Source organism: Scyliorhinus canicula, unplaced genomic scaffold (genome assembly GCF_902713615.1).
Source record: "Scyliorhinus canicula unplaced genomic scaffold, sScyCan1.1, whole genome shotgun sequence".
In the NCBI taxonomy this organism is placed as follows: Eukaryota; Metazoa; Chordata; class Chondrichthyes; order Carcharhiniformes; family Scyliorhinidae; genus Scyliorhinus; species Scyliorhinus canicula.
Genome location: NW_024055494.1, coordinates 291,770 through 319,353, shown reverse-complemented (window position 1 = coordinate 319,353; position 27,584 = coordinate 291,770). Strand labels below are relative to the sequence as shown.

The 27,584-nt window shown below is 46.3% G+C and overlaps 1 gene segment (V, D, J or C); it reads right to left on the bottom strand.

The window, feature by feature from the left end:
- Positions 1-1,520: 1,520 nt before the first annotated feature.
- Positions 1,521-20,641, bottom strand: LOC119960269. The segment is given in 7 exon segments: positions 1,521-1,969; positions 3,674-3,982; positions 4,605-4,913; positions 5,121-5,420; positions 18,882-18,928; positions 20,143-20,455; positions 20,584-20,641. Coding segments are annotated over 7 exon segments (1,728 nt in total).
- Positions 20,642-27,584: the final 6,943 nt, after the last annotated feature.

Here is a 27,584-nt window from a genome sequence, read left to right as displayed (position 1 = left end):
TGGGTATTATTGATACCGATGTAGAATATGTTGAACTTTCTGCATATAAATGTGTTTTCCGTGAGTTGCAAGCTGACATCAGGTGACCGAATGCAAAAATACAAGGAGGCTCCTCGGGAGAGAACAGTGAAAACCCAGGGAGAATTCAATCACCAGCCTGGATTTGGATTATGGGGAATCGGTTTTAGCATACGGATAAGAGGAACAAGGGTGCTAAAAGAATTATGTTGCATAAATAGATATTTTAAGAACATCTTTATTATGTATCAGCCTGTAAACTACATGGCGTCTTGTAATGTCATAACTGAGTTCTTAGTCCAGACAACCGTTTACTTCCAAACTCCCTGCTTGGGGACTGGGAAGATATTGAGTTAATAATCTTCCTCTCTCTGGTCAGCTCAGCAAATTGCCTTTGGGTTGTCCCTGCTGGAGGTGCAGATAAAGAGAGTTCACTCATCACCTTTCCCCTCTTGTGGTTGGGAAAGTGGAGGTAAAACGGGTTAGTATTGCCCCTTTGCTCTCTTTGTTGGGGAAGTGGGGAGGCAGTGGATTAAATAATGTCCTTCCACTCATTGTTGGAAGCGGGTGTCCAGTGGATTAACTCAGCCCCCCACTGTCTCTTTGTTGGGGAAGTGGGGGCACAGTGTGTTAACTAATGCTCCTCCCCTCGCTTTGCTGGGGAAGTGGGGGGTACAGTGTGTTAAGTAATGCCCCAACCCCTCTCTTTGTTGGGGACGTGGGGAGACAATGGATTAACTAATGCCCCTCTCTTTGTTGGTGAAGTGGGGGTACAGTAGATTAACTAAAGTCCCTCCCTCTCTCTCTGTTGGGGAAGTGGGGGTACAGTGAATTAACTAAAGACCCTCCCCCTCCCTCTATTGGGGAAGTGGGGGTACAGTGGATTAACTAATGCCCCTCCCCCTCTCTGTTGGGGAAGTGGGGGTACAGTGGATTAACTAATGCCCCTCCCCCTCTCTCTGTTGGGGAAGTGGGGATACAGTGCTTAACTAATGCCCTTCCCCCTCTCTCTGTGGGGGAGGTGGGTGGGTGGGGAGACAGTGGAATAACTAATACCCCTCCCACTCTCTCTGTTGGGGAGGTAGGGGTACAGTAGATTAACAATTTCACTTCCCCCTCTCTTTGACGGGGGGTTGTTGGTCCATGTTTCTGTGTGACCCTCAATTCAGTTCCCAGTGGGTGTGATGCAGCAACTTAAAGCTGACGTTAATTTTAAAGGGATGGACAATGAGAGAAGCAGGAACACCGAGATCTAAATGTGATGGGTTTGTTTGTCTGAAATGATTTCTCCTCAGTGGGAGGAAAGTCAATGACGATATTTTGCTGAATCCTGGGATGAATGAGTTTTACTCTGTCTCTAACCCAGGGTGTATCTGAGCTGGGAGCTCTGGTTGTATCAGACTTGGGGCCGAGACCTGTAGAAATCCGGGTCTCATTGAACAGATCTAATATCAGCAAAGTGGAAGCGCCATTAATTATGCGGCTGTGTATTTAAATCACAATTGGAGGAAAAAACCTTTATTATTTTTATTTTAGTTCGAAATATAACAAATAGATTCTCATTGACATGAATTAACGGTGTCCATCAGAGCGAGGGAAATGTTGACAAAACTGGGTTTACCGCTGGATTTATCAACCGTTCTGTTGATGATCTTCAAGGGGATGGCTTCATGTCCCACCACACAGGAGTAAGAAGCGCCGCTGGCCCACTCCTCCGCTGCAATGGATAACAGGCTGTACATGAAGAAGGAGCTATTGCCGTTCTCCGCCATCACCTCGGTGTTCTTGTAGTTCCCGGGATTCACCGGCTTGTCATTGACGGTCCACTTGACGAAGATCTGTCGGGGGGAGAAACCTCTCACTAAGCAGCTGAGGGAGACGAATCTCTGAGCGGAGACGTCTTCAGCCGAGGGCAGGAGGACAGAGACGGACGGTTCCCGCGGATTGGGATCTGCAGAAAATGTACAATAAATGTCAATAAAATGGGGAATTCCGGAGACAATGGAACCGCGGGTTAGATGTGAGAGAAATGTGTTTTGTGTTGGATTTTAAAGGTTTCCATTTTCCACTTTGGGATCTGTCCGAGTTCCCAGCTCGGAGCAGAGGTGGACACAATCCTTTTCCCTGAGACTTTACGGATATTGGATTCGAAAGTTTCAGAAAATGTACAGCAGGGAAACAGGCCATTCGGCCCAACTGTTCTGTGCTGTTGTATAAACTCCACATCAATCTCCCCCTACCTCAAGAGGATTGGAAAACTGCCAATGTAACACCCTTATTCAAAAGGGAGGGAGACAAAAACAGGGCACTATAGGCCAGGGACCTCAGTAGCTGAGCATTTAGACATACAGAGTATAATCAAGCAGGGTCTGCACAGCTTCGTGAAGGGTAAATCATGCCTGACAAATTTATTGCAATTGTTTGAGGTGATAAGGAGAAGGCGAGAGAGAGGGGGACCAGTAGATGTAACATACATGAATTTCAAAACTGTGTTTAATAAATGAATGTACTATTCACACAGCTGCAGATGACAAAAATAGAAAGGCAAGTGGTGAGGTTACAGAAAATCCACAGAGGGACAGAGACAGCTTCAGTCACTGAGTTAAAACTTGGCAGATGGGACATAATGTTGGAAAATGTGAGGTTAGCCACTTTGGGAGGAGGAAGAACATAACGGAATATTATTTAGATGGAGAAAGACTGTAGAAATCTGAGGTAATGGGGGAATTGGGGGTCCTCGTGCAGAAACCACAAAAAAACAAATTCTGCAGGTAATATGGAGACAAATTGAATGTTGACATTTATTTCAAAGGGAATAGAATATAAACATGGGGAAGTCTGGCTAAAACTATACAAGGCATTAGTTAGTCTACACCTGGTATACTTTGAACAGTTTTGTTGCCCTTATCTAAGGAAGACAGATTGGTTTTGAGGGCAGTCCAAAGAAGGATCACGAGGTTGATCCCGAGTATGGAGGGATTTTCTTATGGGGAGAGGCTAAGTATTTTGGGTTGTACATATTGGAGTTTAGAAGAATGAAGGCGGCCTAATTGAGACATGAAATATTCTCCGGGAGCTTCTTAGGATAGACGCAGACAGATTGTCTTCCCTTGTGGGAGCGTCTAGGAGCAGCGTGCATGGTCGCAAAGTGAGGGTTCGCCCATTTCAGACCGAGATGAGAAGGAATTTCCTCTCTCAGAGGGTAGTGAAGCTGTGGAATTATTTAACCCAGGGGGCTGGAGATTCTAGGTCGATCGGTATGTTCAAGGTTGAGAGAGAAACATTTTCAATTAGTAAAAGCGTCAAGAGATCTGGGGATAAGGTGGGAAAGAGGAGTTGAAGATTATCACAGCAGATCAGTCATGACCTCACTGAAGGCTGGGCCGCTGTTGATGGGCCCAATGGCCTTCATCTGCTCCTAAATCTTGTGGTCTATGGTCTCGCTCCGTCTAAACCCAATATCACTGTTTTCAATTCATTGTTCATTCTGCTACATATCAATTTCCCCCTTAAACTCTGAGGGCCCAGAGTATTTAGTTAGTGGAATTACCAATCAGAATGGACCATAAATACACTGAATGCTAAATACTGACCGCTGCACTGACACCAGAAATAGACACAATGACTCACTTATTGCTTCAGTCTCACCGCTCACCTATTTTTTTGTGTATTGAAATTCTTAAAGGAGTTGGCAGGTCCTGATGGCTCGCCACACAGTCAAACACAGCCCCACTCAGCCAGGCTTGTGTCGAGATATTTAATTTGCTGACCACGCTCTCAGTATCTGCCCCAGGCTGGTCTGCGATCTCTGATTTCAGCGGCTTCTTCGCTTCACTCCAGGACACGTTGACTCCATAAGGAGCATTCGAAATGACGCAGGTTAAGGTTACAGTCGCCTCCAGCAAGACCTGTTCTATTGGTGGTGGCAGTATTGTTACTGAGGCAACAGTGCAAACGGAAGGATCTGTGAATGAAAAAAGTGGAAATCAACCCAAGTTTCATCTTCAGAATCAGGACAGCAGGATTCAGCCTTCACTCGCTCAATGGGAATGAATCAACTTCGAGACTTCTAATGATCGCCATTAATCTTCTATGCACGTTTGGTCAGTGTAAACTATTCTCATTATGAAATACAGTCAGCCCCGATGCCATTCTAACGAATCAGTATTGCAGCATTCCCAATACAAATACTCAAGTGCTGATCTCAGGAACGAAGTACTGAGGGCTTATTTATAAATAGATTGGATTGAACTTTCCAACACTTTCGTCCCGGAGCTGTTATCAGTAAAGTGTTTCAGACACCCACTGACTCTCAAATATAAGCAGCGGTCTCAGGATAAAGCTGATATCAAGGCCACCTCACTCACTAGATGACTTCAAATTAGAGTGAAACATGTATTTCTATACTGATCAAATCCTGAATGGTGAGCAATCCTAATGCAGCTTTTCCGTCAGAATGAAACACAAACTACATGGCAGTAAATTAGAAGTTATTCTGTGCTTTGTACTAACTTCAGTAAATTCCTGATTTGGATTAACATCAGAATGCAGGATGATTTATTCTTTCCTCTGTTTGTGTCCCTTACCAGACGCGGTGATGTTGTGACTTTGGGTGACCTCTTGATGAGTGACCTGGCAGGTATAGACCGCTTTGCTGAACCATTCCCCAGCGGAGACTGTCAGCCGACTGCTCGCCGAGAAGTTCCCGTTCACTTCACAGGCGGGAGAGGTGACAATTCCTGAACCCATGGGTTGTCCATTCTTCAGCCACTTCACCGTGATTGAATTTGGCTGGAAATCGTTAATTGAACAGACGATGGTTGCAAATTTCTGTCTTGTGATTTCTTCACTGGAACTCACGGTGAGGAGAACATTTGGAGCATAAATTCTGGGACCTTCAAGAAACACAATTAGATATTTATTGCAGAAGAAATTGATGAAAAAAATGAGTTCATATGCTTTAAAACATGTTTGTGGTCAATAGACACAAAGCTTGATTTTCCAGGGATCAGAAATATGCAGAGTATTAAAATTAGTTATATCCAAGACCCTATACAAGATAATCATAGGTTTCTGATTCTCACAGATTCCACAACACTTACATGTCATTCCAATGCTCTTGGCTGAGCCGCTGTGTCGAACCTCACAGCTGATTTTGCTGCATTCCCCCTCTGACTCGGTGATGGTTAACTGGCTGCTCAGGGTGTAGGTTCCCTTCTTGTTTCTCACTGACGGGTATTTCTTAACTCCAGTGTCGATCAGCTGCCCATCTTTCTTCCAGGTAAGGCTGGTGATTTCTGGGGAGTAGTCCATCGCCAAACAGCCGAAGGTCACGGAGCCGTCGGTGTTGTGTTGCTGACAGGAGGAGACCAGGCTGTAGAGAGTGGGCGGAGACGGTGTCGCTGGGAGAGAATGACCCATTCAACAAGTTAGACTCTGGGATTGTATTTATTCAGTAACCAAACATGTCAAAATTTGACGAGAACTATGTGTTTATTCCAACATTTTCCTAACAAATGCTACATCCACATTTCAGCTTCTATTAGTTCTATCATTTGAGAACCAACACCTGTTTACCCCTCATTAGAAAATCACATCTTTCTCCGTCTCTATCACAAAAAAACAACATTTTGATGTAATCTGAATGATGTAATTTGCATTGGATTGAAAGCGAAAGCGAAGAGCGGATGATTTTCCCCATTATGTCAGCCATCATGTAAAACAAAATGTAATGTCCCACAGACCCGGAGTCTGCTCTCTCCTTTTGAGAGCTGACTGGTGGTGATTTAACCTGAGGGTCACCACATCCCAGGCCAGGGCAAAGGTTGAGAATGGGGGTCTTTATGAATAACCTCAGTCGGTGCAGCAATTGAACCCGCGCTGCTGGGATTGATCTTCATCACGAACCAGCTGCCCAGCTGACTGAGCCGTGACCGTCACAATCCAGCTCACTAAGCCGTGTACGTCACAATCCAGCAAACTGAGCTGTGTACGTCACAATCCAGCAAACTGAGCTGTGTACGTCACAATCCAGCTAACTGAGCTGTGTACGTCACAATCCAGCTAACTGAGCTGTGTACGTCAAAGTCCAGCTATATGAGCTGTGTACGTCACAATCCAGCTGACTGAGTTGTGTACGTCACAATCCAGCTGACTGAGCTGTGTACGTCACAATCCAGTTGACTGCGCTGTGTACGTCACAATCCAGCTAACTGAGCTGTGTACGTCACAATCCAGCTAACTGAGCTGTGTACGTCATAATCCAGCTAACTGAGCTGTGTACGTCACAATCCAGCTAACTGAGCTGGGTACGTCAAAGTCCAGCTAGATGAGCTGTGTACGTCACAGTCCAGCTGACTGAGCTGTGAACGTCACAATCCAGCTGACTGAGTTGTGTACGTCACAATCCAGCTGACTGAGCTGTGTACGTCACAATCCAGTTGACTGCGCTGTGTACGTCACAATCCAGCTAACTGAGCTGTGTACGTCACAATCCAGCTCACTGAATGCACATTTATATAATTACAATAAAACTCTACATTTGAGTAATTGCAACAGTCTCTAATTTTAGGATCATGCACATTAACAGCAGGAGTCGGCCATTCGGTCTGTCGAGTCTCCTCCCCATTCAGTAAGCTCCTGCCTGTGTTGATTGTGCAGTTTCACATTCCGCCTGTCACTGAGACCGGGCTGTCTGCAATCCCCCCGCACACCGCCCCGCGCTCCCTGTGCGTCCCCCCGATTCTTATCGCTTATGACCCACTCCATGGATTTTCCTCCGGCTCTCTGCTACTCCACCGGCTCTCTGCACCTTCCCCAGCTCTCTGCCCCTTCCCCCGGCTCTCTGCCCCTTCCCCCAGCTCTCTGCTCCTCCCCCCGGCTCTCTGAGTGAGTAACTGAGTGAGGGTAGGAGAGTGAGTGTGGATGAGTGGGTAACTGAGTGAGGGTAGGAGAGTGAGTGTGGGTGAGTGAGTAACTGAGTGAGGGTAGGGGAGTGAGTGTGGGTGAGTGGGTAACTGAGTGAGGGTAGGGGAGTGAGTGCAGGTGCGTGAGTAACTGAGTGAAGATAGGAGAGTGAGTGTGGGTGAGTGAGTAACTGAGTGAGGGTAGGGGAGTGACTGTGGGTGAGTGGGTAACTGAGTGAGGGTAGGGGAGTGAGTGCGGGTGAGTGAGTAACTGAGTGAGGGTAGGAGAGTGAGTGCGGGTGAGTGAGTAACTGAGTGAGGGTAGGAGAGTGAGTGCGAGTGAGTGAGTAACTGAGTGAGGGTAGGAGAGTGAGTGTGGATGAGTGGGTAACTGAGTGAGGACAGGAGAGTGAGTGTGGGTGAGTGAGTAACTTAGTGAGGGTAGGAGAATGAGTGTGGGTGAGTGAGTAACTGAGTGAGGGTAGGAGAGTGAGTGTGGGTGAGTGAGTAACTGAGTGAGGGTAGGAGAGTGAGTGTGGGTGAGTGAGTAACTGAATGAAGGTAGGAGAGTGAGTGTGGGTGGGTGAGTAACTGAGTGAGGGTAGGAGAGTGAGTGCGGGTGAGTGAGTAACTGAGTGAGAGTAGGAGAGTGAGTGCGGGTGAGTGAGTAACTGAGTAACGGTTGGAGTGTGGATGAGTGGGAGAGAATGGGTGGTTGATGGAGTGAGGGTAAATGGGTGAGGGTATGTCACTGAGGTTGGATGGGTCTGGATGGGTGAGGGGCAGTGAGTGAGAGGTGGAGAATAAATGAGGCAGGCTGAGTGAGGCTGGGAGGGTGAGTTTGTGAGTGAAGGTGTGCAGTGAACATGAGAGTGAAGGTGACTGAGTGAGGGAGGGTGAGGGAGGGGGAGGTTGAGGGAAGGTGAGGGAGGGTGAATGAATGAGAGTGCATTAGTGAGGGTGAATGAGTGAGGGTGAATGTGTGAGGGTGAATGAGTGAGGGTGATTGAGTGAGGGTGATTGAGTGAGGGTGATTGAGTGAGGGTGATTGAGTGAGGGTGATTGAGCGAGGGTGATTGAGTGAGGGTGAATGAGTGAGGGTGAATGAGTGAGGCTGAATGAGTGAGGCTGAATGAGTGAGGGTGATTCAGTGAGGGTGAGTGAGTGAGGGTGAGTGAGCCAGGAGTGTACGTGACAGTTAGCGGGTGAGTGAGGGTGAGTGAGTGAATGAGAGTGGGTGCATGAGTGAGTGAATGGTAGAGAATATGGGTAATTGAATGAGGTTGGGTGAGTGAGTTAATGAGAGTGAGTGTGAGGGTGAGTGAGTGTGAGTAAGTGAGGGTGAGTGAGTGAAGGTAAGTGAATGAGAGTGGGTTAGGGTGTGAGGTTGAGTGAGAGTGGGTGAAAGAGGGTGGGTGCATGAGTGTGTGTAAGTGAGGGTGGCTGAGTGAGTGTGTGTGAGGGAACATGAGTGAGGGTGTGTGAATGAGGATGGGCGAGATTGTGAGTGAAGGCGCATGGGAAATGGTGGGTGAGAGACGCTTTGTGAGTGAGGCTGTGTGAGTGAGGCTGTGTGAGTGAGGGTGTGTGAGTGAGGCTGTGTGAGTGAGGGTGTGTGAGTGAGGCTGTGTGAGTGAGGGTGTGTGAGTGAGGGTGTGTGAATGAGGCTGTGTGAGTGAGAGTGGGTGAGTGAGGGTGTGTGAGTGAGGGTGTGTGAGTGAGGCTGTGTGAGTGAGGGTGTGTGAGTGAGGGTGTGTGAGTGAGGGTTTGTGACTGAGGCTGTGTGAGTGAGGGTGTGTGAGTGAGGCTGTGTGAGTGAGGCTGTGTGAGTGAGGGAAGTAAGTGAGGCTGTGTGAGTGTGGGTTGTGAGTGAGGCTGTGTCTGTGAGTGAGGGTGTGTGAGTGAGGGTGCGTGAGTGAGGCTGTGTGAGTGAGGCTGTGTGAGTGAGGCTGTGTGAGTCAGGCTCTGTGAGTGAGAGTGGGTGAGTGAGGCTGTGTGAGTGAGGGAAGTGAGTGAGGCTGTATGAGTGAGACTGTGTGAGTGAGGCTGTGTGAGTGTGGGTTGTGAGTGAGGCTGTGTCGGTGAGTGAGGGTGTGTGAGTGAGAGTGGGTGAGTGAGGGTGTGTGAGTGAGGGTGTGTGAGTGAGGCTGTGTGAGTGAGGGTGTGTGAGTGAGGGTGTGTGAGTGAGGGTTTGTGACTGAGGCTGTGTGAGTGAGGGTGTGTGAGTGAGGCTGTGTGAGTGAGGCTGTGTGAGTGAGGGAAGTAAGTGAGGCTGTGTGAGTGTGGGTTGTGAGTGAGGCTGTGTCTGTGAGTGAGGGTGTGTGAGTGAGGGTGCGTGAGTGAGGCTGTGTGAGTGAGGCTGTGTGAGTGAGGCTGTGTGAGTCAGGCTCTGTGAGTGAGAGTGGGTGAGTGAGGCTGTGTGAGTGAGGGAAGTGAGTGAGGCTGTATGAGTGAGACTGTGTGAGTGAGGGAGTGTGAGTGAGGGTGTGTGAGTGAGGCTGTGTGAGTGAGGGAGTGTGAGTGAGGGTGTGTGAGTGAGGCTGTGTCGGTGAGTGAGGGTGTGTGAGTGAGTGTGGGTGAATGAGAGTGAGTGATTCATGTTGGGCTAGCAAGTGTGAGTCAATGAGTGTGAGAGAGTGATGGTGAGTGAGGGTGTTATAGCGAGTGAGGCTGTTTGAGTGAGTGAGGTTGTGAGAGTGAGGGGAGTGAGTGACTGAGGGTGTGTGAGTGAGGGTGTGTGAGTGAGGGTGTGTGGGTGAGGGTGTGTGAGTGAGGGTGTGTGAGTGAGGGTGTGTGAGTGAGGCTGTGTGAGTGAGTGTAGTGAATGAGGCTGTGTGAGTGAGGCTGTGTGAGTGAGGCTGTGTGAGTGAGGCTGTGTGAATGAGGCTCTGTGAGTGAGGCTGTGTCTCTGAGTCTGTGTGAATGAAGCTGTGTGAGTGACGGTAGTGAGTGAAGCTGTGTGAGTGAGGGTGTGTAAGTGAGGCTGTGTGGGTGAGGCTGTATGACTGAGGCTGTGTGAGTGAGGGTGTGTGAGGGAGGCTGTGTGAGTGAGGCTGTGTGAGTGAGGGTGTGTGAGTGAGGCTGTGTGAGTGAGGCTGTGTGAGTGAGACTGTATGACTGAGGCTGTGTGAGTGAGGGTGTGTGAGAGAGGCTGTGTGAGTGAGGCTGTGTGAGTGAGGGTGTGTGACTGAGGCTGTGTGAGTGAGGCTGTGTGAGTGAGGCTGTGTGAGTGAGGCTGTGTGAGTGAGGGAGTGTGAGTGAGGGTGTGTGAGTGAGGGTGCGTGAGTGAGGGTGTGTGAGTGAGTGTGGGTGAATGAGAGTGAGTGATTCATGTTGGGCTAGCAAGTGTGAGTCAATGAGTGTGAGAGAGTGATGGTGAGTGAGGGTGTTATAGCGAGTGAGGCTGTTTGAGTGAGTGAGGTTGTGAGAGTGAGGGGAGTGAGTGACTGAGGGTGTGTGAGTGAGGGTGTGTGAGTGAGGGTGTGTGGGTGAGGGTGTGTGAGTGAGGGTGTGTGAGTGAGGGTGTGTGAGTGAGGCTGTGTGAGTGAGTGTAGTGAATGAGGCTGTGTGAGTGAGGCTGTGTGAGTGAGGCTGTGTGAGTGAGGCTGTGTGAATGAGGCTCTGTGAGTGAGGCTGTGTCTCTGAGTCTGTGTGAATGAAGCTGTGTGAGTGACGGTAGTGAGTGAAGCTGTGTGAGTGAGGGTGTGTAAGTGAGGCTGTGTGGGTGAGGCTGTATGACTGAGGCTGTGTGAGTGAGGGTGTGTGAGTGAGGCTGTGTGAGTGAGGCTGTGTGAGTGAGGGTGTGTGAGTGAGGCTGTGTGAGTGAGGCTGTGTGAGTGAGACTGTATGACTGAGGCTGTGTGAGTGAGGGTGTGTGAGAGAGGCTGTGTGAGTGAGGCTGTGTGAGTGATGGTGTGTGACTGAGGCTGTGTGAGTGAGGCTGTGTGAGTGAGGCTGTGTGAGTGAGGCTGTGTGAGTGAGGGAGTGTGAGTGAGGGTGTGTGAGTGAGGGTGCGTGAGTGAGGGTGTGTGAGTGAGTGTGGGTGAATGAGAGTGAGTGATTCATGTTGGGCTAGCAAGTGTGAGTCAATGAGTGTGAGAGAGTGATGGTGAGTGAGGGTGTTATAGCGAGTGAGGCTGTTTGAGTGAGTGAGGTTGTGAGAGTGAGGGGAGTGAGTGAGTGAGGGTCTGTGAGTGAGGGTGTGTGAGTGAGGCTGTGTGAGTGAGGCTGTGTGAGTGAGGCTGTGTGAGTGAGGCTGTGTGAGTGAGGCGATGTGAGTGATGGTGTGTGAGTAAGGCTGTGTGAGTGAGGCTGTGTGAGTGAGGGTGTGTGAGTGAGGCTGTGTGGCTGAGGCTGTGTGAGTGAGGTTGTGTGAGTGAGGCTGTGTGGCTGAGGCTGTGTGGCTGAGGCTGTGTGAGTGAGGGTGTGTGAGTGAGGGTGTGTGAGTGAAGCTGTGTCTATGAGTCTGTGTGAATGAGGCTGTGTGAGTGACGGTAGTGAGTGAAGCTGTGTGAGTGAGGCTGTGTGAGTGAGGCTGTGTGAGTGAGGGTGTGTGAGTGAGGCTGTTTGAGTGAGGCTGTGTGAGTGAGGGTGCGTGGGTGAGGGTGTGTGAGTGAGGCTGTGTGAGTGAGGCTGTGTGAGTGATGGTAGTGAGTGAGGCTGTGTGAGTGAGGCTGTGTGAGTGAGAGTGTGTGAGTGAGGGTGTGTGAGTGAGGGTGTGTGACTGAGGCTGTGTGAGTGAGGCTGTGTGAGTGAGGCTGTGTGAGTGAGGATGTGTGAGTGAGGCTGTGTGAGTGAGGGTGTGTGAGTGAGGCTGTGTGAGTGAGGCTGTGTGAGTGAGGCTGTGTGAGTCAGGCTGTGTGAGTGAGGGTAGTGAGTGAGTGTGTGTGAGTGAGGCTGTGTGAGTGAGGCTGTGTGAATGAGGGTAGTGAGTGAGTGTGTGAGTGAGGCTGTGTGAGTGAGGGTGTGTGAGTGAGGCTGTGTGAGTGAGGCTGTGTGAGTGAGGCTCTGTGCGTGAGGGTGTGTGAATGAGGCTGTGTGAGTGATGGTAGTGAGTCAGGGTGGGTGAATGCGATATGATGGGTGAGTGATGGTGGGTGTGATGTTGAGTGAGTGGAGCTGAATTAGGGTAGTTTACTGAGGGTGGCTGAGTGAGTAAGAGAGTGAGTGAGGTGAGTGATTCAGGGTGTCAGTGAGGTTGAGTGAATGAGAGTTGGGAGGGAGAGTGGGTGAGTCAGTGTGTTAGTGATTGTGGGTGACTGAGTGAGGGTAAGTTACTGAATTAAGGTAATCGAGGGTGGGTGGGTGATTGAGTGAGGATGAGTAAGTGAGGGCAGTGTGAGTGTGGGCGAGTGAGCATGGGTGAGTGAGGGTAAGTGAATGAGGGTGTGTGTGTGAAGGTGTGTGACCGAGCATGGGTGAGGTTGGGTGGCTGGGTGAGGGTAAGTGAATGAGGGTGAGTGTGTGAGGCTGTCTGACTGAGGGTGAGTAAGTGAGGGTGTGTGGGTGAACGAGGGTGAGTAAGTGAGAGCAGAGTGAATGAGGGTGAGTAAGCATGGGTGGGTGAAGGTAAGTGAATGAGGGTGAGTGTGTGAAGGTGTGTGACTGAGCGTGAGTAAGTGAGGGTGGGTGGGTGAGGGTAAGTGACTGGGTGAGTGTGTGAAGGTGTGTGACTGAGCGTGAGTAAGTGAGGGTGGGTGGGTGAGGGTAAGTGAATGAGGGTGAGTGTGTGAAGGTGTGTGACTGAGCGTGAGTAAGTGAGGGTGGGTGGGTGAAGGTAAGTGAATGAGGGTGAGTGTGTGAGGCTGTCTGACTGAGGGTGAGTAAGTGAGGGTGTGTGGGTGAATGAGGGTGAGTAAGTGAGGGCAGTTTGACTGCGGGCAAGTGAGCATGGGTGGGTGAAGGTAAGTGAATGAGGGTGAGTGTGTGAAGGTGTGTGACTGAGCGTGAGTAAGTGAGGGTGGGTGGGTGAGGGTAAGTGACTGGGTGAGTGTGTGAAGGTGTGTGACTGAGCGTGAGTAAGTGAGGGTGGGTGAGTGAGTGAGTGAGGGTGAGTGAGTGAGGATGGGTGATTGATTGAGCTGAGAGTCTGAATGAGGATGAATGAGGGTGGGTGTGTTAAGCTGAGTGAGGGTGGGTTCGTGGGAGGGTTACTGAATGAAGGTGAATGAGGGTCGGTAGGTGAATGAATGAGGGTGGGTGAGCGAGGAAGAGTGAGTGAGGGAGGATGAATGAGGGTGAGTGATGATGGTTGTGTGAAGGTGTGTGACTGAGGGTGAATGAGTAAGGGTGACTGAGTGAGGTTCCATGACTGAGGATTAGTGAGGATGCGTGAGGGTGGGTGTGTGATGCTGAGTGAGTGAGGGTGGGTGAGTGAACCAGTGTGTGACTAAGCTGGACTGAGGGTGTGTGAATGAGTGCGGGTGAATGAGAGTGAGCAATTTATGTTGGGCTAGCAAGTGTGAGTCAATGAGTGTGAGAGAGTGATGGTGAGTGAGGGTGTTATAGTGAGTGAGGCTGTTTGAGTGAGTGAGGTTGTGAGAGTGAGGGGAGTGAGTGAGTGAGGGTGTGTGAGTGAGGTTGTGTCTGTGAGTGAGGCTGTGTGAGTGAGGCTGTGTGAGTGAGGCTGTGTGAGTGAGGCTGTGTGAGTGAGGGTGTGTGAGTGAGGGTGTGTGAGTGAGGGTGTGTGAGTGAGTGTGTGTGAGTGAGGCTGTGTGAGTGAGTGTGTGTGAGTGAGTGATGGTGTGTGAGTGAGGGTGTGTGAGTGAGGAGAGTGAGTGAGGCTGTGTGAGTGAGGGTGTGAGTGAGTGAGGGTAGTGAGTGAGGAGAGTGAGTGAGGCTGTGTGAGTGAGGATAGTGAGTGAGGCTGTGAGTGAGGGTGTGTGAGTGAGGTTGTGTGAGTGAGGGTGTGTGAGTGAGGCCGTGTGAGTGAGGCTGTGTGAGTGAGGGTGTGTGAGTGAGGCTGTGTGAGTGAGACTGTGTGAGTGAGGCTGTGTGAGTGAGGGTGTGTGAGTGAGGGTGTGTGAGTGAGACTGCGTGAGTGAGGTTGTGTGAGTGAGGCTGTGTGAGTGAGGCTGTGTGAGTGAGGGTCTGTGAGTGATGCTGTGTGACTGAGGGTGTGTGAGTGAGGGTGAGTGAGTGAGACTGTGTGAGTGAGGCTGTGTGAGTGAGGGTGTGTGAGTGAGGGTGTGTGAGTGAGGGTGTGTGAGTGAGGGTGTGTGAGTGAGGCTGTGTGAGTGAGGCTGTGTGAGTGAGGCTGTGTGAGTGATGCTGTGTGAGTGATGCTGTGTGAGTGAGGGTGTGTGAGTGAGGGTGTGTGAGTGAGGCTATGTGAGTGAGGCTGATTGAGTGAGGCTGTGTGAGTGAGGGTGTGTGAGTGAGGCTGTGTGAGTGAGGCTGATTGAGTGAGGCTGTGTGAGTGAGGCTGTGTGAGTGAGGGTGTGTGAGTGAGGCTGTGTGAGTGAGGCTGTGTGAGTGAGGGTGTGTGAGTGAGGCTGTGTGAGTGAGGCTGTGTGAGTGAGGCTGATTGAGTGAGGCTGTGTGAGTGAGGGTGTGTGAGTGAGGCTGATTGAGTGAGGCTGTGTGAGTGAGGCTGTGTGAGTGAGGGTGTGTGAGTGAGGCTGTGTGAGTGAGGGTGTGTGAGTGAGGCTGTGTGAGTGAGGGTGTGTGAGTGAGGCTGTGTGAGTGAGGCTGTGTGAGTGAGGCTGTGTGAGTGAGGGTGAGTGAGTGAGGGTGTGTGAGTGAGGCTATGTGAGTGAGGCTGATTGAGTGAGGCTGTGTGAGTGAGGGTGTGTGAGTGAGGCTGTGTGAGTGAGGCTGATTGAGTGAGGCTGTGTGAGTGAGGCTGTGTGAGTGAGGCTGTGTGAGTGAGGCTGTGTGAGTGAGGCTGTGTGAGTGAGGGTGTGTGAGTGAGGCTGTGTGAGTGAGGCTGTGTGAGTGAGGCTGTGTGAGTGAGGCTGTGTGAGTGGGGGTGTGTGAGTGAGGCTATGTGAGTGAGGCTGATTGAGTGAGGCTGTGTGAGTGAGGGTGTGTGAGTGAGGCTGTGTGAGTGAGGCTGATTGAGTGAGGCTGTGTGAGTGAGGCTGTGTGAGTGAGGGTGTGTGAGTGAGGCTGTGTGAGTGAGGCTGTGTGAGGGAGGGTGTGTGAGTGAGGCTGTGTGAGTGAGGCTGTGTGAGTGAGGCTGTGTGAGTGAGGGCCTGTGACTGAGGCTGTGTGAGTGAGGCTGTGTGAGTGAGGCTGTGTGAGTGAGGGTGTGTGAGTGAGGGTGTGTGAGTGAGGGTAGTAAGTGAGTGTGTCTGAGTGAGGCTGTGTGACTGAGGGTGTGTGACTGAGGCTGTGTGAGTGAGGGTGTGTGAGTGAGGCTGTGTGAGTGAGGCTGTGTGAGTGAGGCTGTGTGAGTGAGGCTGTATCTGCGAGTGAGGGCGGGTGAGTGAGGCTGTGTGAGTGAGGGTCTGTGAGTGATGCTGTGTGACTGAGTGTGTGTGAGTGAGGGTGTGTGAGTGAGGGTGTGTGAGTGAGGTTGTGTGAGTGAGGCTGTGTGAGTGAGGGTGTGTGACTGAGGCTGTGTGAGTGAGCCATTAAATAGATCAAGGACTGCCATAGCACGGAATGTAACCCAATAAATCGCTCTCTGCATTGCCGAATCGAAAATTCCCAAGACCGATATATCACTGCTTAAAAATCACCCAAATCTCCTTCTGCAGCCTGTCTGGTGCTGCTGAATTCTTTCTGACTGTCATTATCTGGGTTTGGAATCCCCTTTCTGAGTCGCCTAGTCAAACATCAAGTACAATTTCCACATTTCACACATACACAAGTTTTATTGAAGGGCTTGATCAAATTGCACTCCCTGAAATATTGGAAAATGAAGTAGAAGATTTACAACCAATCAGGAAGATTCCTGGTCCCAGCACAGTGACCGCGCGCACAGAAACTGAACAGACACAAATGACAACAATCGAGTTCCAGCAGATCTGTTCAATCTGTCAATTTCATGAAACTGTTTGATTTTAATTTATCAATGGCCAACTTCCGACAACAATAATTTAGTGACTTATTTGAAATTAAACTGACATTAATTTCAAAACTGCGTTTGGTTTTTAACAATTTCTCTCTGTCTATCTCAAAACTCGATAATTGGGCAAAAAGTAGTTTTGCTGAAAATGAGCAGATTAAATATTACAGATTCAGGGTAGATTAATGACAGAACAGAGACTCAGTGACAGGGCAATAATTAAACAAACCAGGAAATATTCACATTACCCACTGATATGATCTAAAAATACAATTAAATGTAATCAGAAAAAGAATCAGGGCAAAAGAATGTGATCAGAAAAAGAATTTAGCTGCAAACAGCAGTATAATGAAATGTATGGTTTCCTAAATTAATTTCAGATATTATTAAAATTCTCTAAAACATTTGAGATATTGCCAGGATACAACTCAATTGTAGGAGATCATTTATGTTGAATTAATTCTCACTGATATTGTATTGTAAGTTATTGTTAATTGTCAGCTAATTCTTTATTCGATTATCTGTACTATAATAATGAATATAATAAAAATAGCATTCAATAATCCCCAATTTGTTTTTACCCAGAGCTTTGTGAAATAATTGGGATTTAATTAAAACAACCTGACAATCAAACAATGTTGAACAGTAAACTCCAACTTACTCGATGGAATCATCTTAACATTTAATTGACTAAATTCACATTTTTAAAAACTCAAATTGCTCCATTCGACCTACAAATGTGTAAAATCTGCACCTTTCTGAACACATTGATAAATCATAACCTCCATCTATTCTCAGAAAGTAATGAATATAACGAGAACAGCTGAGTTTATTCAAATCATTTGCAAAACTCACCCATTATGAGCAAGTGGAGAATTTGTTGTTGAATTTAGCATTTAATAAAATTTAAGCCTAAAGCTGAGATATAATCATTCTTCCTTTCCAATCATCTGTTCTTCCTATAATTCCATCGTCTGTAGAGGACAGCCGTGGGAGACAGGATGTCATTATAAAATGCAAAGGTACTGTTAACCTTTTGTAAATAAATAAATCGGTTTGACATTCAAGCTTTTACTTTTCAATCTCTTGCCATATGCAATCTGAACTTTCCTATAATACAAATAAAATCATGGGAACAATTCATTGATTGGCAGCGACTTCCACGTCTCAGAAACCTGTTTAAGATTAGTTTAGTGATAATTCCCTCGCTATCCAACTACGCATTACAGTGGAGGTACAATATGGTTGCAGCGGCACTGAAATAATAGAATAACTGGAACTACAAAGTATTTCCAACCTAGAAACCTGTCCGACCATGTCAACCTCGTGCAGAACACAGCAGGATTGTGAAAGGCGATTGATGCTGAATTATATTAATCTAAAATAACCCTTGGTTAATATAGAGTTGAATCACCGCATTGCAATTGTTTGAATTATTAAAATGTTACTATGTTCTGCATGGGCGTTTCAGTCACTATTTCGTTTAATCTGGAAGCATCAGTTAAAATTACAAAATGCATCAATATATCTTGTTTAGATTATTTTCTTAAGCCTGGCTGTTTTCTCCCGACAATCGCCCTTCAAGCATTTTCAAACGCCGAGACTGTTTGCATTCAACCAGAAAACGTGTAACCGCTCAATGTCACCGAGTTTAAACAATGCAGAAACAATGCAGAAACGCTGAACCGTTTGACAGATCTGAATCATTTAAAGTCACCCAGATACACAATCTCCTCAGCAGAACAAAACACTAAATCACATCAATGAAACCCGTTTATGGAGAAGCAACTCAACTCTCCATCGAACAGGATCAAACTTAACATTGCAAGAAAATATCAATGTCCAGCAAACCAGCTCATAACCAAATGTATGAATTATTAAACTAAACAGAAATCTGGAATAACAGCAATAGCATTGCGAGGAGCTGGAATATTAACAACAAATAAATATTGAAACTTTACTACATTTTTTCAAACATATTTAAATGCTTTTAATGTTTACAGTTGATGGTAAAAGCTGCAACCATCAGATGCCACCGAGATTAAACTTTGCACAAACGGCAAACTGATTGCAGCACCAACTTGTGTTCGGAAAGGATTTGTCGTAAAACGTGGCTTAGTTTAATCTGCAATTTTCACTTTTTTCACGATGCACTAACAGCCTCCCTGTTCTCTGCCTACAATCATGCGACAAGCAGTTTCAAACACGTAGACTCTTTGCATTCAATCACAAAACGTGTAACCGCTCAGTGTCACCGAGTTGAAACAATACTGACACGCCAAACCGTTTCACAAACTTTTCTACACAAAGTCACCCAAAAACATTCCTCAGCAGAAAAACACCAAATCACGTCACTGAAGGAATGAAACATCATGGAGAAGCAGCTCAATTCTACAAACACTTCCAAAAGAATCGAATGTAACATTGCAAGAAAATCTCAATTTAGAATGCACCAAACCCTCATGTCATCAAATGAATGAACAGGTAAACTAAACAGAAAACTTGAATAAATCATCAGTACTTTCAGTAAGCAGAACATGTTCAATAAGATAATACAGAAATTTTAGCACATTTTGTGGTTGGGGTCGACCTCAAACACTTGTGTGCGGAAGACGGTACAAACTGCAGACATTAGATAGAACCGAGATTAAACATCGTAAAAACAGTCGTCTTGTATTTAAAGTAACCCAGCCACACAGTATCCTCAGCAAATAAACATCAAATCACAGCAAACAGGGACTGAATCCCTCAGCAGCATCTTTCTGTCAAGAAACCGCGGGATTCTATATCCCCCTTTCAGCAGAATCAAATGAAACATTGCAACAACATCTCAATACATGATCCACCAAAACACATTTCAGTGAACGAATGGATTTTGAAAATGCAGAAAAATATAAAACAAATACTCAAGTAAAACAGTTGGTAAATGACGGAATGGTTCTTACCTGCAGTCACCGTCACCATGGTGCCTTGTCCCCAGTAGCCGAAGTAGTCACAGTGTCATATTCCCTGGGCAGCTCCGTTCAATAACCGCACCTGCACAAAATAGACAGAAATCCACCATTATTTTAAACATTCACAAACCAACGGCAAAGAAAATTCACGATTAATTTTCAGGAAATTATATTAATATTTGTGGATACCATTCTCTCTTCATAAATGACCGAATGTTTTATATTTCACAGACATGGAAATGTTATTGAAAACACCAACTGTGACTAAATAACGACCACCAATTTTCCACATTAATTATTATTACTTAGTCAGTGATGGACATAAATAATACTTCACTGTGAATAAAGTTGGATTGTAAAAGCGAGCACTGAGCCAGCCTCAGTGAATTAGTGCTGAGGGGCTTTTTGTATTGACAGTAACTGCTGTGCCCCAGTTATCACAGTGAGACACAGCGTGTCAAATACTGCGGCAGACTGTTAACTGTAAAATACAGAGATTTAATTTCACTGCGCTCTCAAAAACCTAACTCTCTCTCTTCCAAGAGCGAATGGGTGAGTTATTTCAGCTTGTCCTGGTCATTACATTTATAAAGAGGATCGGAACACTTTTAAACCCTCTGTGCAGATTTAGCGAGTCGGTCAACAGAGATAAAGTGGAAGATTTTTATACCTCTCTGCAAACTAATATTACTTCCAAACTTTGTTTTATTTAAAACTCATTTACATTGACGATCCTGCTGTGGCGCTGATCACCAATTTGAACAAACTCTATCACTGAGGTTTTTGTATGAGGATGTCGCTGTGCACAGCACTGTGACCCACTGTAGTCACAGTGACAGACACCCGCACAAAAACTGCACTCTCTCTCTGTTCAGTCCTGCCGCTCAATATTCACTTCAAATACACGTTTACTTCTGATCTAATTTACAATTTATACAGCAGTTTACAAAACACAATGTACAAAGCTCTGCTCCAAATTATAGACATATTAAAACAAGTATCATATTCAGGTCAGTAATTGCTGAAACTGAGACATTACATATAAACACAGTCACATTGATATCGGTAGGTTTGTTAGGTTTTACTGCGAAAATTTGTCTGTCTCAGTTGTGTCAGACGCGGCTCGTGGTCCGGTTCTGACCACTGACATTAATATTAGATTTGGATCAAGTGCTAACCTTCAGGTTAAGGTGCAAGTTGCTGAATTCCCTCTCGAGCTGTTCTTGTGCGGGTCCAGCCCTGGTTCCTCTCGCTGTGGTCTCTTGCACAGTAATAGATGGCGGTGTCTTCGGTCTTCAGGTTCGTCATGGCCAAAGAGAAGATGTTGTTTGAAGTGTCTTCGGACGGAGTAAATCGGCCCTGAATCCCTGGCGCGTAGGAGATGGTGTTGGATGGACTGTAGTAGCGAACGAGCCACTCCAGCCCGTGTCCAGGAACTTCGCGGATCCAACCCATCCAGGTGCTGCCCAAAGTGAACCCGCTGATTTTACAGGTCAGTGTCAGGGAGCCTCCGGGACGCCCGGTCTCTGCCTCTGGCTGAGTCAACACAACATCCGACTGGACACCTGTAAAAATATATCAAAAAGCCCGAGGATTAATGCTGGAGAAATTATTGGTGACTCTGGAATATTCCAGAGAGAGACTAACACTGAGACAGTAACAGTGAGAGACTTGGACAATAAAAACTACTCACGGGATAAGAAAGTCAGCAACAAACTGAGAGAAATGGCCCACCTCATCCTTCTGGCCATTTGGGGGAAATGGTTGTGTCAGGAACTCAGTGAACAAACCAGCTCCCGGACTGTTGGATTTGGGTCCCAGTGAGCGGCATTTAAATACCCGGCAGAAGGGGGCGGCTTTCCAGGCGCCGCTTGTTGATTCCCTGGTGGAGGCGGCGGCTGGATCCACGTCCCACCTTCCACACCCCCAACAGAATGGACCCATAGATTTACTGGAGGATATTATTTTTAAAAGACATTAGATCGGTATCGGTATATTTGTTTGGCTGGAAGGATTAATTGTAATGTCTATCCTCATCTGAATGGAAAATTATATTTGAGCATCTCTATGTAAAATCTAATTCCATTATATATTCACTCTCTTTATTCCTATACTTCAATATAAAGGGATGAACATAAACATTAAATGACATTATTAGGGAACAAATCGTCTGTCAGTCAGATTTGCAACACTCAGGGACTCTATCCCATTGCAACAATAAAGTATAATTTATCAGACTAAATGTAACTAAATGAGGGAATGAATGACGTGATTACATTTGCAGTGCGGATGGCCATCACTGTACAATGTGGGTCTGCAGACAAGAAGAAACTCTAACATTACACAATGTCTCTCTTCAGATTTCTGGAACTGTCCCTGAGCCTGAGCCTCAGACAGCCCTGTGAACATTAGCGGTAAAAGAAGCCGCTTGCCTGATAATTCAGCAGTGAGTTGACAGCGAAACATAACATTCACACCAGCTTTTGACAGAGAAGTTAATGAATCAGAACGGACACGGCGATCAGCAAAGTTATCCTTTAGCATCCAAATCATTGCCGCTAATTTTACTGACCACCGGCTGTCTAACATTCACTGGTGTTGGGAACACAGGATATCAGGACTTTGCTGCATGTTACACAAGATCACAGGAATAAATGTTTTATTCTCCACTAAAGCAGGTCATGAACTGGTCAATTCTCCACTCATTGGCAGCAATAAGAGGGACTGTTAAACAATTGAAATCCAGACAAATTAAACTGTACATAACACGGTATTAATCGGGTATAAGAGACGACTCCATTTAAAGGAGATCAAGAATTCGGAGAATATTCTAGGAATCCCCGCGAATTAAATGCAGTTTATTTATTTTTAATTTATTTTATTTTATTTTTTGTAATTGAAGTCATCTTATTGAACTTGCGGATTGGGTCCACCAACACCACTCACTCTCACTTCATTAGGTTCTTAACAAACGGAATTTAATAACTAGAGTGACCTTTACACAGAACTAATATAAATTAAATAGCAGCTAGTCCGTTTACTATTAGCCCATTGTGTTTAATCTCATTGTGAACAAAACATTCAGTGAATATATTTCTTTGCATGGAACACTATTTAAAACGTTTACTTCATGTGCGACTAAACATTTATTGTTTGAATGGATCAATCCCATTTAATCCATTCATATTCAGGCTAATCTGCCCCACACAGTATTTGGCAGCAATCCAGCCGCCTGCAGTCAGGGAGGCTCGAATGTTCAATGTTGTTTACAGGAAACATCTGGATTTTTTTTTTCAAATATCTGTTTCCTCGGTATTGACCGCTTGGCTGCAAGCCAACTTCAAACTCTTAACATTGTCAATGAGAACTATTTATAAACAAATCTACCCAGCAACAGTACTAAGATCATTTTATGTTTTAGATTGTGAACTTATTTGAACTGTTCCCATCTCTAAGGAAAGGAGAGTTATCCAGCTTTTCTTGACTCTCTTAGCAACACTAGCCGGCTGGAGGATCTCTCCCACACCTCATAACATTGTGATGATGGATAGAAATACAATCAGACTGTGAGACAGGGGATACCTTTTGTAATAGATAAACATGTATATTTATGTTTTTTTCACTTTATTCTTCCATGGAATGTGGAACTCACTGGCAAGACCACCATGTGTTCCTGTCCCTATTTGACGTTGAACTGAGTGGGCCAGCTCAGAAGGATCTGAAGAAATGAAATGAAAATCGATTTTTGTCACAAGTAGGCTTCAATGAAGTTACTGTGAAAAGCCCCCAGTCGCCACAATCCGGCGCCTGTTCGGGGAGGCTGGTACTGGAATTGAACCGTGCTGCTGGCCTGCTTTAAAAGCCAACGATTTAACCCAGTGTGCTAAACCAGAGTCAGACATGTTGCTGTCTGACTGGAACCTCATGTAGGTGAGACCAGGGAGGGATGTCAGATTTCCTTCATTGGTAAAGTTGTGGTATGTATTCATGGTATGTATTCCAGATTTATTAATTGAATTAATATTCCACCACCGGCCATGGTGGGATTTGTACCCGAGTCCCCACAGGATTAGACTGGGCCTTTGGATTACTGGTACAATAACATTAATACTATACCACTATCTGCCAAAAGATAAAGGGATGACTGCTTTTATTAGGGATGGATGTTGGTTGGATGCCTGAATATTTTGATTGAGGGATCAGTGAATGTGGTTGATGGATGCATGGATAGATGGTGTGAAAGATGTTGTTCTACATTCTCAATTTTGCGCTTGATAAATTAAAGCAGGTCCTTCATAATTAATGCCAGTCTAATACATTCGGTGGCTCAATCTTTTCTGGGTGAATTCCATCCCCAGACGATCGGGAAGTGACGAGCTGGACTTCACTAGGAGGAAACTGGAGATATTCCTGCGGTGCTGGAGATTCATCTCTGCTGATGGTGAATCTTCATCTCAAAGACAGAAAGCGGGAACGTGATTACATTGAGCAGGGATGGTTGTAATATTGTAGGCATGTGATAAATTCATGTACAATAAGTCACTCCAGATGTCCCTACCCAAATTAATGAAGACACCAGACTAAAAACAGAAATCCTGTGAAACTCTGTGGACAGCTGCAGACGTTGAATTACTTTCCAAAACAGTGTAATAACAAATCGGGATTTAATGATTAATTAACGTCACATTAGGTACAGGTATTTTCATTTTTACCGACACTTCAAAAATCATCTCACCCTCCAGTCTGACGATTCTGTGTGACGATGAGGTGATTACTGACCAATACAGCGCAGAGGCTGCTGGGTAGCTGCACATTATCCCCGGTGGGGTTTAATTCCATTTCACACTGAATTCTGATGCAGATGTTACTTCTTACTGACAGAATGGTCAATGCTATCTCAATGAAGATTAATCTCAATAAATTATAGGAAGCTAGGAATTAGGAGCAGAATTCGGAAATTCAGCCCCTCGAGCCTGCTCCGCCATTCAATCATCATGGCTGATCTCTTCCTGGTCTCAAATCCACCTCCCTTAAATGAATTGCATTTACATTTTGTAAAACCAAATGCCGAAAATAATTGGTGAATGCAACTATGCATGTTGTGAGTTGATCATAATTGATTAATATAATTATTTAACTTTGTGAATTGTGACAATTGGTGACATTCGCCACGGAAGTCCTAAAAAATGACCATCTCCAGCAAAATAGAATCTCACAATCTCTCCTTGACATTCAGTGATATTGTCATCGCTGAATACCCCATTATCAATACCCTGGGGTTACCATTGATCAGAAGCTATCCTGGAATGACCATACAAATGCTGAGGCGACATGATCTGGTCAGGTTCTAAGAAGCCTGCGGCGAGCAACTCACCTCCTGACTCCCAAGGCCTGTTCACCATCTACAAAGCACAAGTCAGGAGTGTAATTGAATACTCTCCAGTTGCCTGTCTGGGTGCAGCTCCAACAACATTGAAGAAGCTTGACACCATCCAGGCCAAAGCAGCCCGCTTGATTGTCACCCTATGTGCAAACACCCTTATGATGGACATGGATAGAATGGATGGGCAGGAACTCATTCTCTGGGTGGAGAGTTTTGTCACCAGTGAGCATAGGTTTAAGGTCCTTGGGGCAAAGTTTAGAGGAGATGTGGGAGGCAAGGTTCAATCCACCACCGACGAACAATGACAATAATGTACCATCCACAAGATTCACCTCAGAAACCCATCAGGTCTTCTTTGAAACACCTTCTAAACCAAGGCCCATTACCTTCTAGAAGGAAAAAGTAGCTGACACATGGGAAGATCACCACCTGGAAATTCCCCTCCAAATTACTCACTAACCTGACTTGGAAATAGATCGCAGAATCTTCGTTGTCGCTGGTTCAAACAACAAGAACTCCCTCCCTAAAAGCACCGTCGTTTTACCGACACCAGGGTGACTGCGGAGTTTCAAATAGGTCGCACACCACCACTTTGTGAAAGGCAATTAGCGATGCACAATAAATCATGGGCTAGCTAGCGACACCCACACTAGATAACTTAATTTAAAACTGCACTATTTTTTATGAAACGACGGTAATTGGTGAATTCAATTATTTATTTTTATAATTGAATGAAGATTGGTGGATATAATTACTATATTTCTGAACATTTATGGCATGTTTCGTCTCTGCTGGAAGATATAACCCATCCCACAGGAGATTCATGATGCAAAATCATAACCACTATCCGAAAACACAGTGGACAGAGGAGACTGCAGCAACTATTGGCATATCTCACTCAGCATCACTGGGAAGGCCTTTGCTAGCTTCACACTTCAAACACTTCATCTGCTTGCAGGCCGAATGTAGATGGAAGCAATGTGCGCTATTCATGTCACAGGATTTACTCTGGACGTGATCTGCTCCCTCTGCCTAATGTCTACCTCTTCACCATACTTTCGTCAATCTCAATAAACATTCGACACCGTCAGCAGAGCAGCCACTATAAGATTTGGGGATAATTGGTTGTCTGCCAAAGCTCATCTGTCTCATTCACTCCTTCCATGGCAAATACACTGCACTGTACAGATTGATGATTCCACTTCCGACAGATTCAAAGTGAATAATTGAGTGAAGCAGGACCGTATCATTGACCCAACTCTATTCGGGAGCTTCCTCCTCAAGCTGCTGATCTTTGCCTTCCCTGAAGATTTGGATGAATCCACTTGCGCTCTCGGTCAGGCTGCAACCTCTACAGCCTTTTAGTCATGAAAACGGAGACATAATCACAATACATCCTCATCAGGGAATTCCTCTTCTCTGAAAATTCGATCATCCGAACAAAATATCATCGACAGTGGCTCATGGAACCTGTCCACAGTGTCTGTAACTTGTCCTTCCTTACCATGAGCATGAGGAAAACCGTGGTCGTGGGATAAGGTGTTGCTGTTTCGAATTGGTCACACTAAATAAAACCCGGTGAGCAGATTCTGCTCCCGATTTTCCGTGGTGAGAGACTGTCTTGATGTAGAATGTGATGCTGACATGGGGAACGCAGGTACTACCTTTGTTTGACTCATAAAATGTCCATGGAATAACATCAAGCTGACCCTTTGGAATGAGCTGATGGTATGTAAGGCCTGAACTCTCAGAACCTGGGCAGCACGGTAGCATGGTGGTTAGCACAATTGCTTCAGAGCTCCTGGGTCCCAGGTTCGATTCCCGGCTTGGATCACTGTCTGTGCGGAGTCTGCACGTTCTCCCCATGTGTGCGTGGGTTTTGTCCGGGTGCTCCGGTTTCCTACCACAGTCCAAAGATGTGCAGGTTAGGTGGATTAGCCATGCTAAAATTGCTCTGAGTGTCCAAAATTTCCCTTAGAGTTGGGTCGGGTTACTGGGTTATGGGGATAGGATGGAGGTGTGGGATTGGTTAGGGTTCTCTTTCAAAGAGCCGGTGCAGACTCGATGGGCTGAATGGCCTCCTTCTGCACTGCACATTCTATAGCTTATAGCCTAACCTTAGGGCAACAAGGTAGCACAGTGGTTAGCCCAGTTGCTTCACAGCTCCAGGTTCGATTTCTGCCTTGGGTCACTATCTGCACAGAGTCTGCACCTTCGCCCTGTGCTCCGGTTTCCTGCCACAGTCCAAGGATGTGCAGGATAGGTGGATTGGCCATGCTAAATTGTCATTAGTGTCCAAAAAAGATCAGCTGGGATTACAGAGATAGGGTGGAGATGTGGCGATAGGATGGAGGTATGGGTTAGGTAGGATGTACTCTCCAAGGGACTTGATGGGCCGAATAGCCTCCTTCTGCACTGTAAATTCTATGATTCTATGAACCTTGTTGTATGTCTGTGGAACAATGAACACTTGCAGCTGTCAAGAAAAATAGCTCTAAAAAATTCATCTTTGTTGTCCGCCATGCATTATGGAGATTTACTGGCAGGACAAAATCATTAATGCGGCATTGCTCTTAAAGACAAACGTTCCAAGTCTCTTCTAAACAATCAGAATGAGTTCCAGTTTGCGCAGTTCTAGTTTGGTCTCTAAATGGAAGATGGTCACATGACCAAGGAATTTCCACTTCACGAAGCAGCCGGAGCCACGCAACCAATGGGAAGCCAAATATTCCACTTCAAGGATTCTACTAACTGTGACATAATGCCCCGAAACGTAAATATTGAGCATCGCAATTGGTGGTCACCAGCAGCAAACAAAAAATTGCGACACTTCCGGTGGGCTGGTGTGATCCACCAGGACCAGTGGGTTTAGCAGCTTTGAAATACACACACGAGAAAATGACAACCCATGACAATTGGGAGCTTCATGTGCAACACTTGTTTGAAAACCAGTGGATGTATTTGCTGTGTATCTATTGGAAACAAAAGGATACCTGTGACCTCAGTGAAATTCAGTTGTATATAACACATGATGTGTTTCACACAAAGACACGCAAACATTCGCTTTCACTTACACAGCCAAACACAGAAACACACACAGTCTCTCACGCAAGCATTCTCTCTGTCTTCCAGGCACACCCACATTTTCCCTTTCAATTTAAGATCCCATCTTAACTTCCTTGGAGGCTTCGGTGACAATGACTCCAATCATCTTTCAGCTGGCATAATGAACCAACAAATTCGCCCCAACATCATAAGAACATAAGAACTAGGAGCAGGAGTAGGCCATCTGGCCCCTCGAGCCTGCTCCG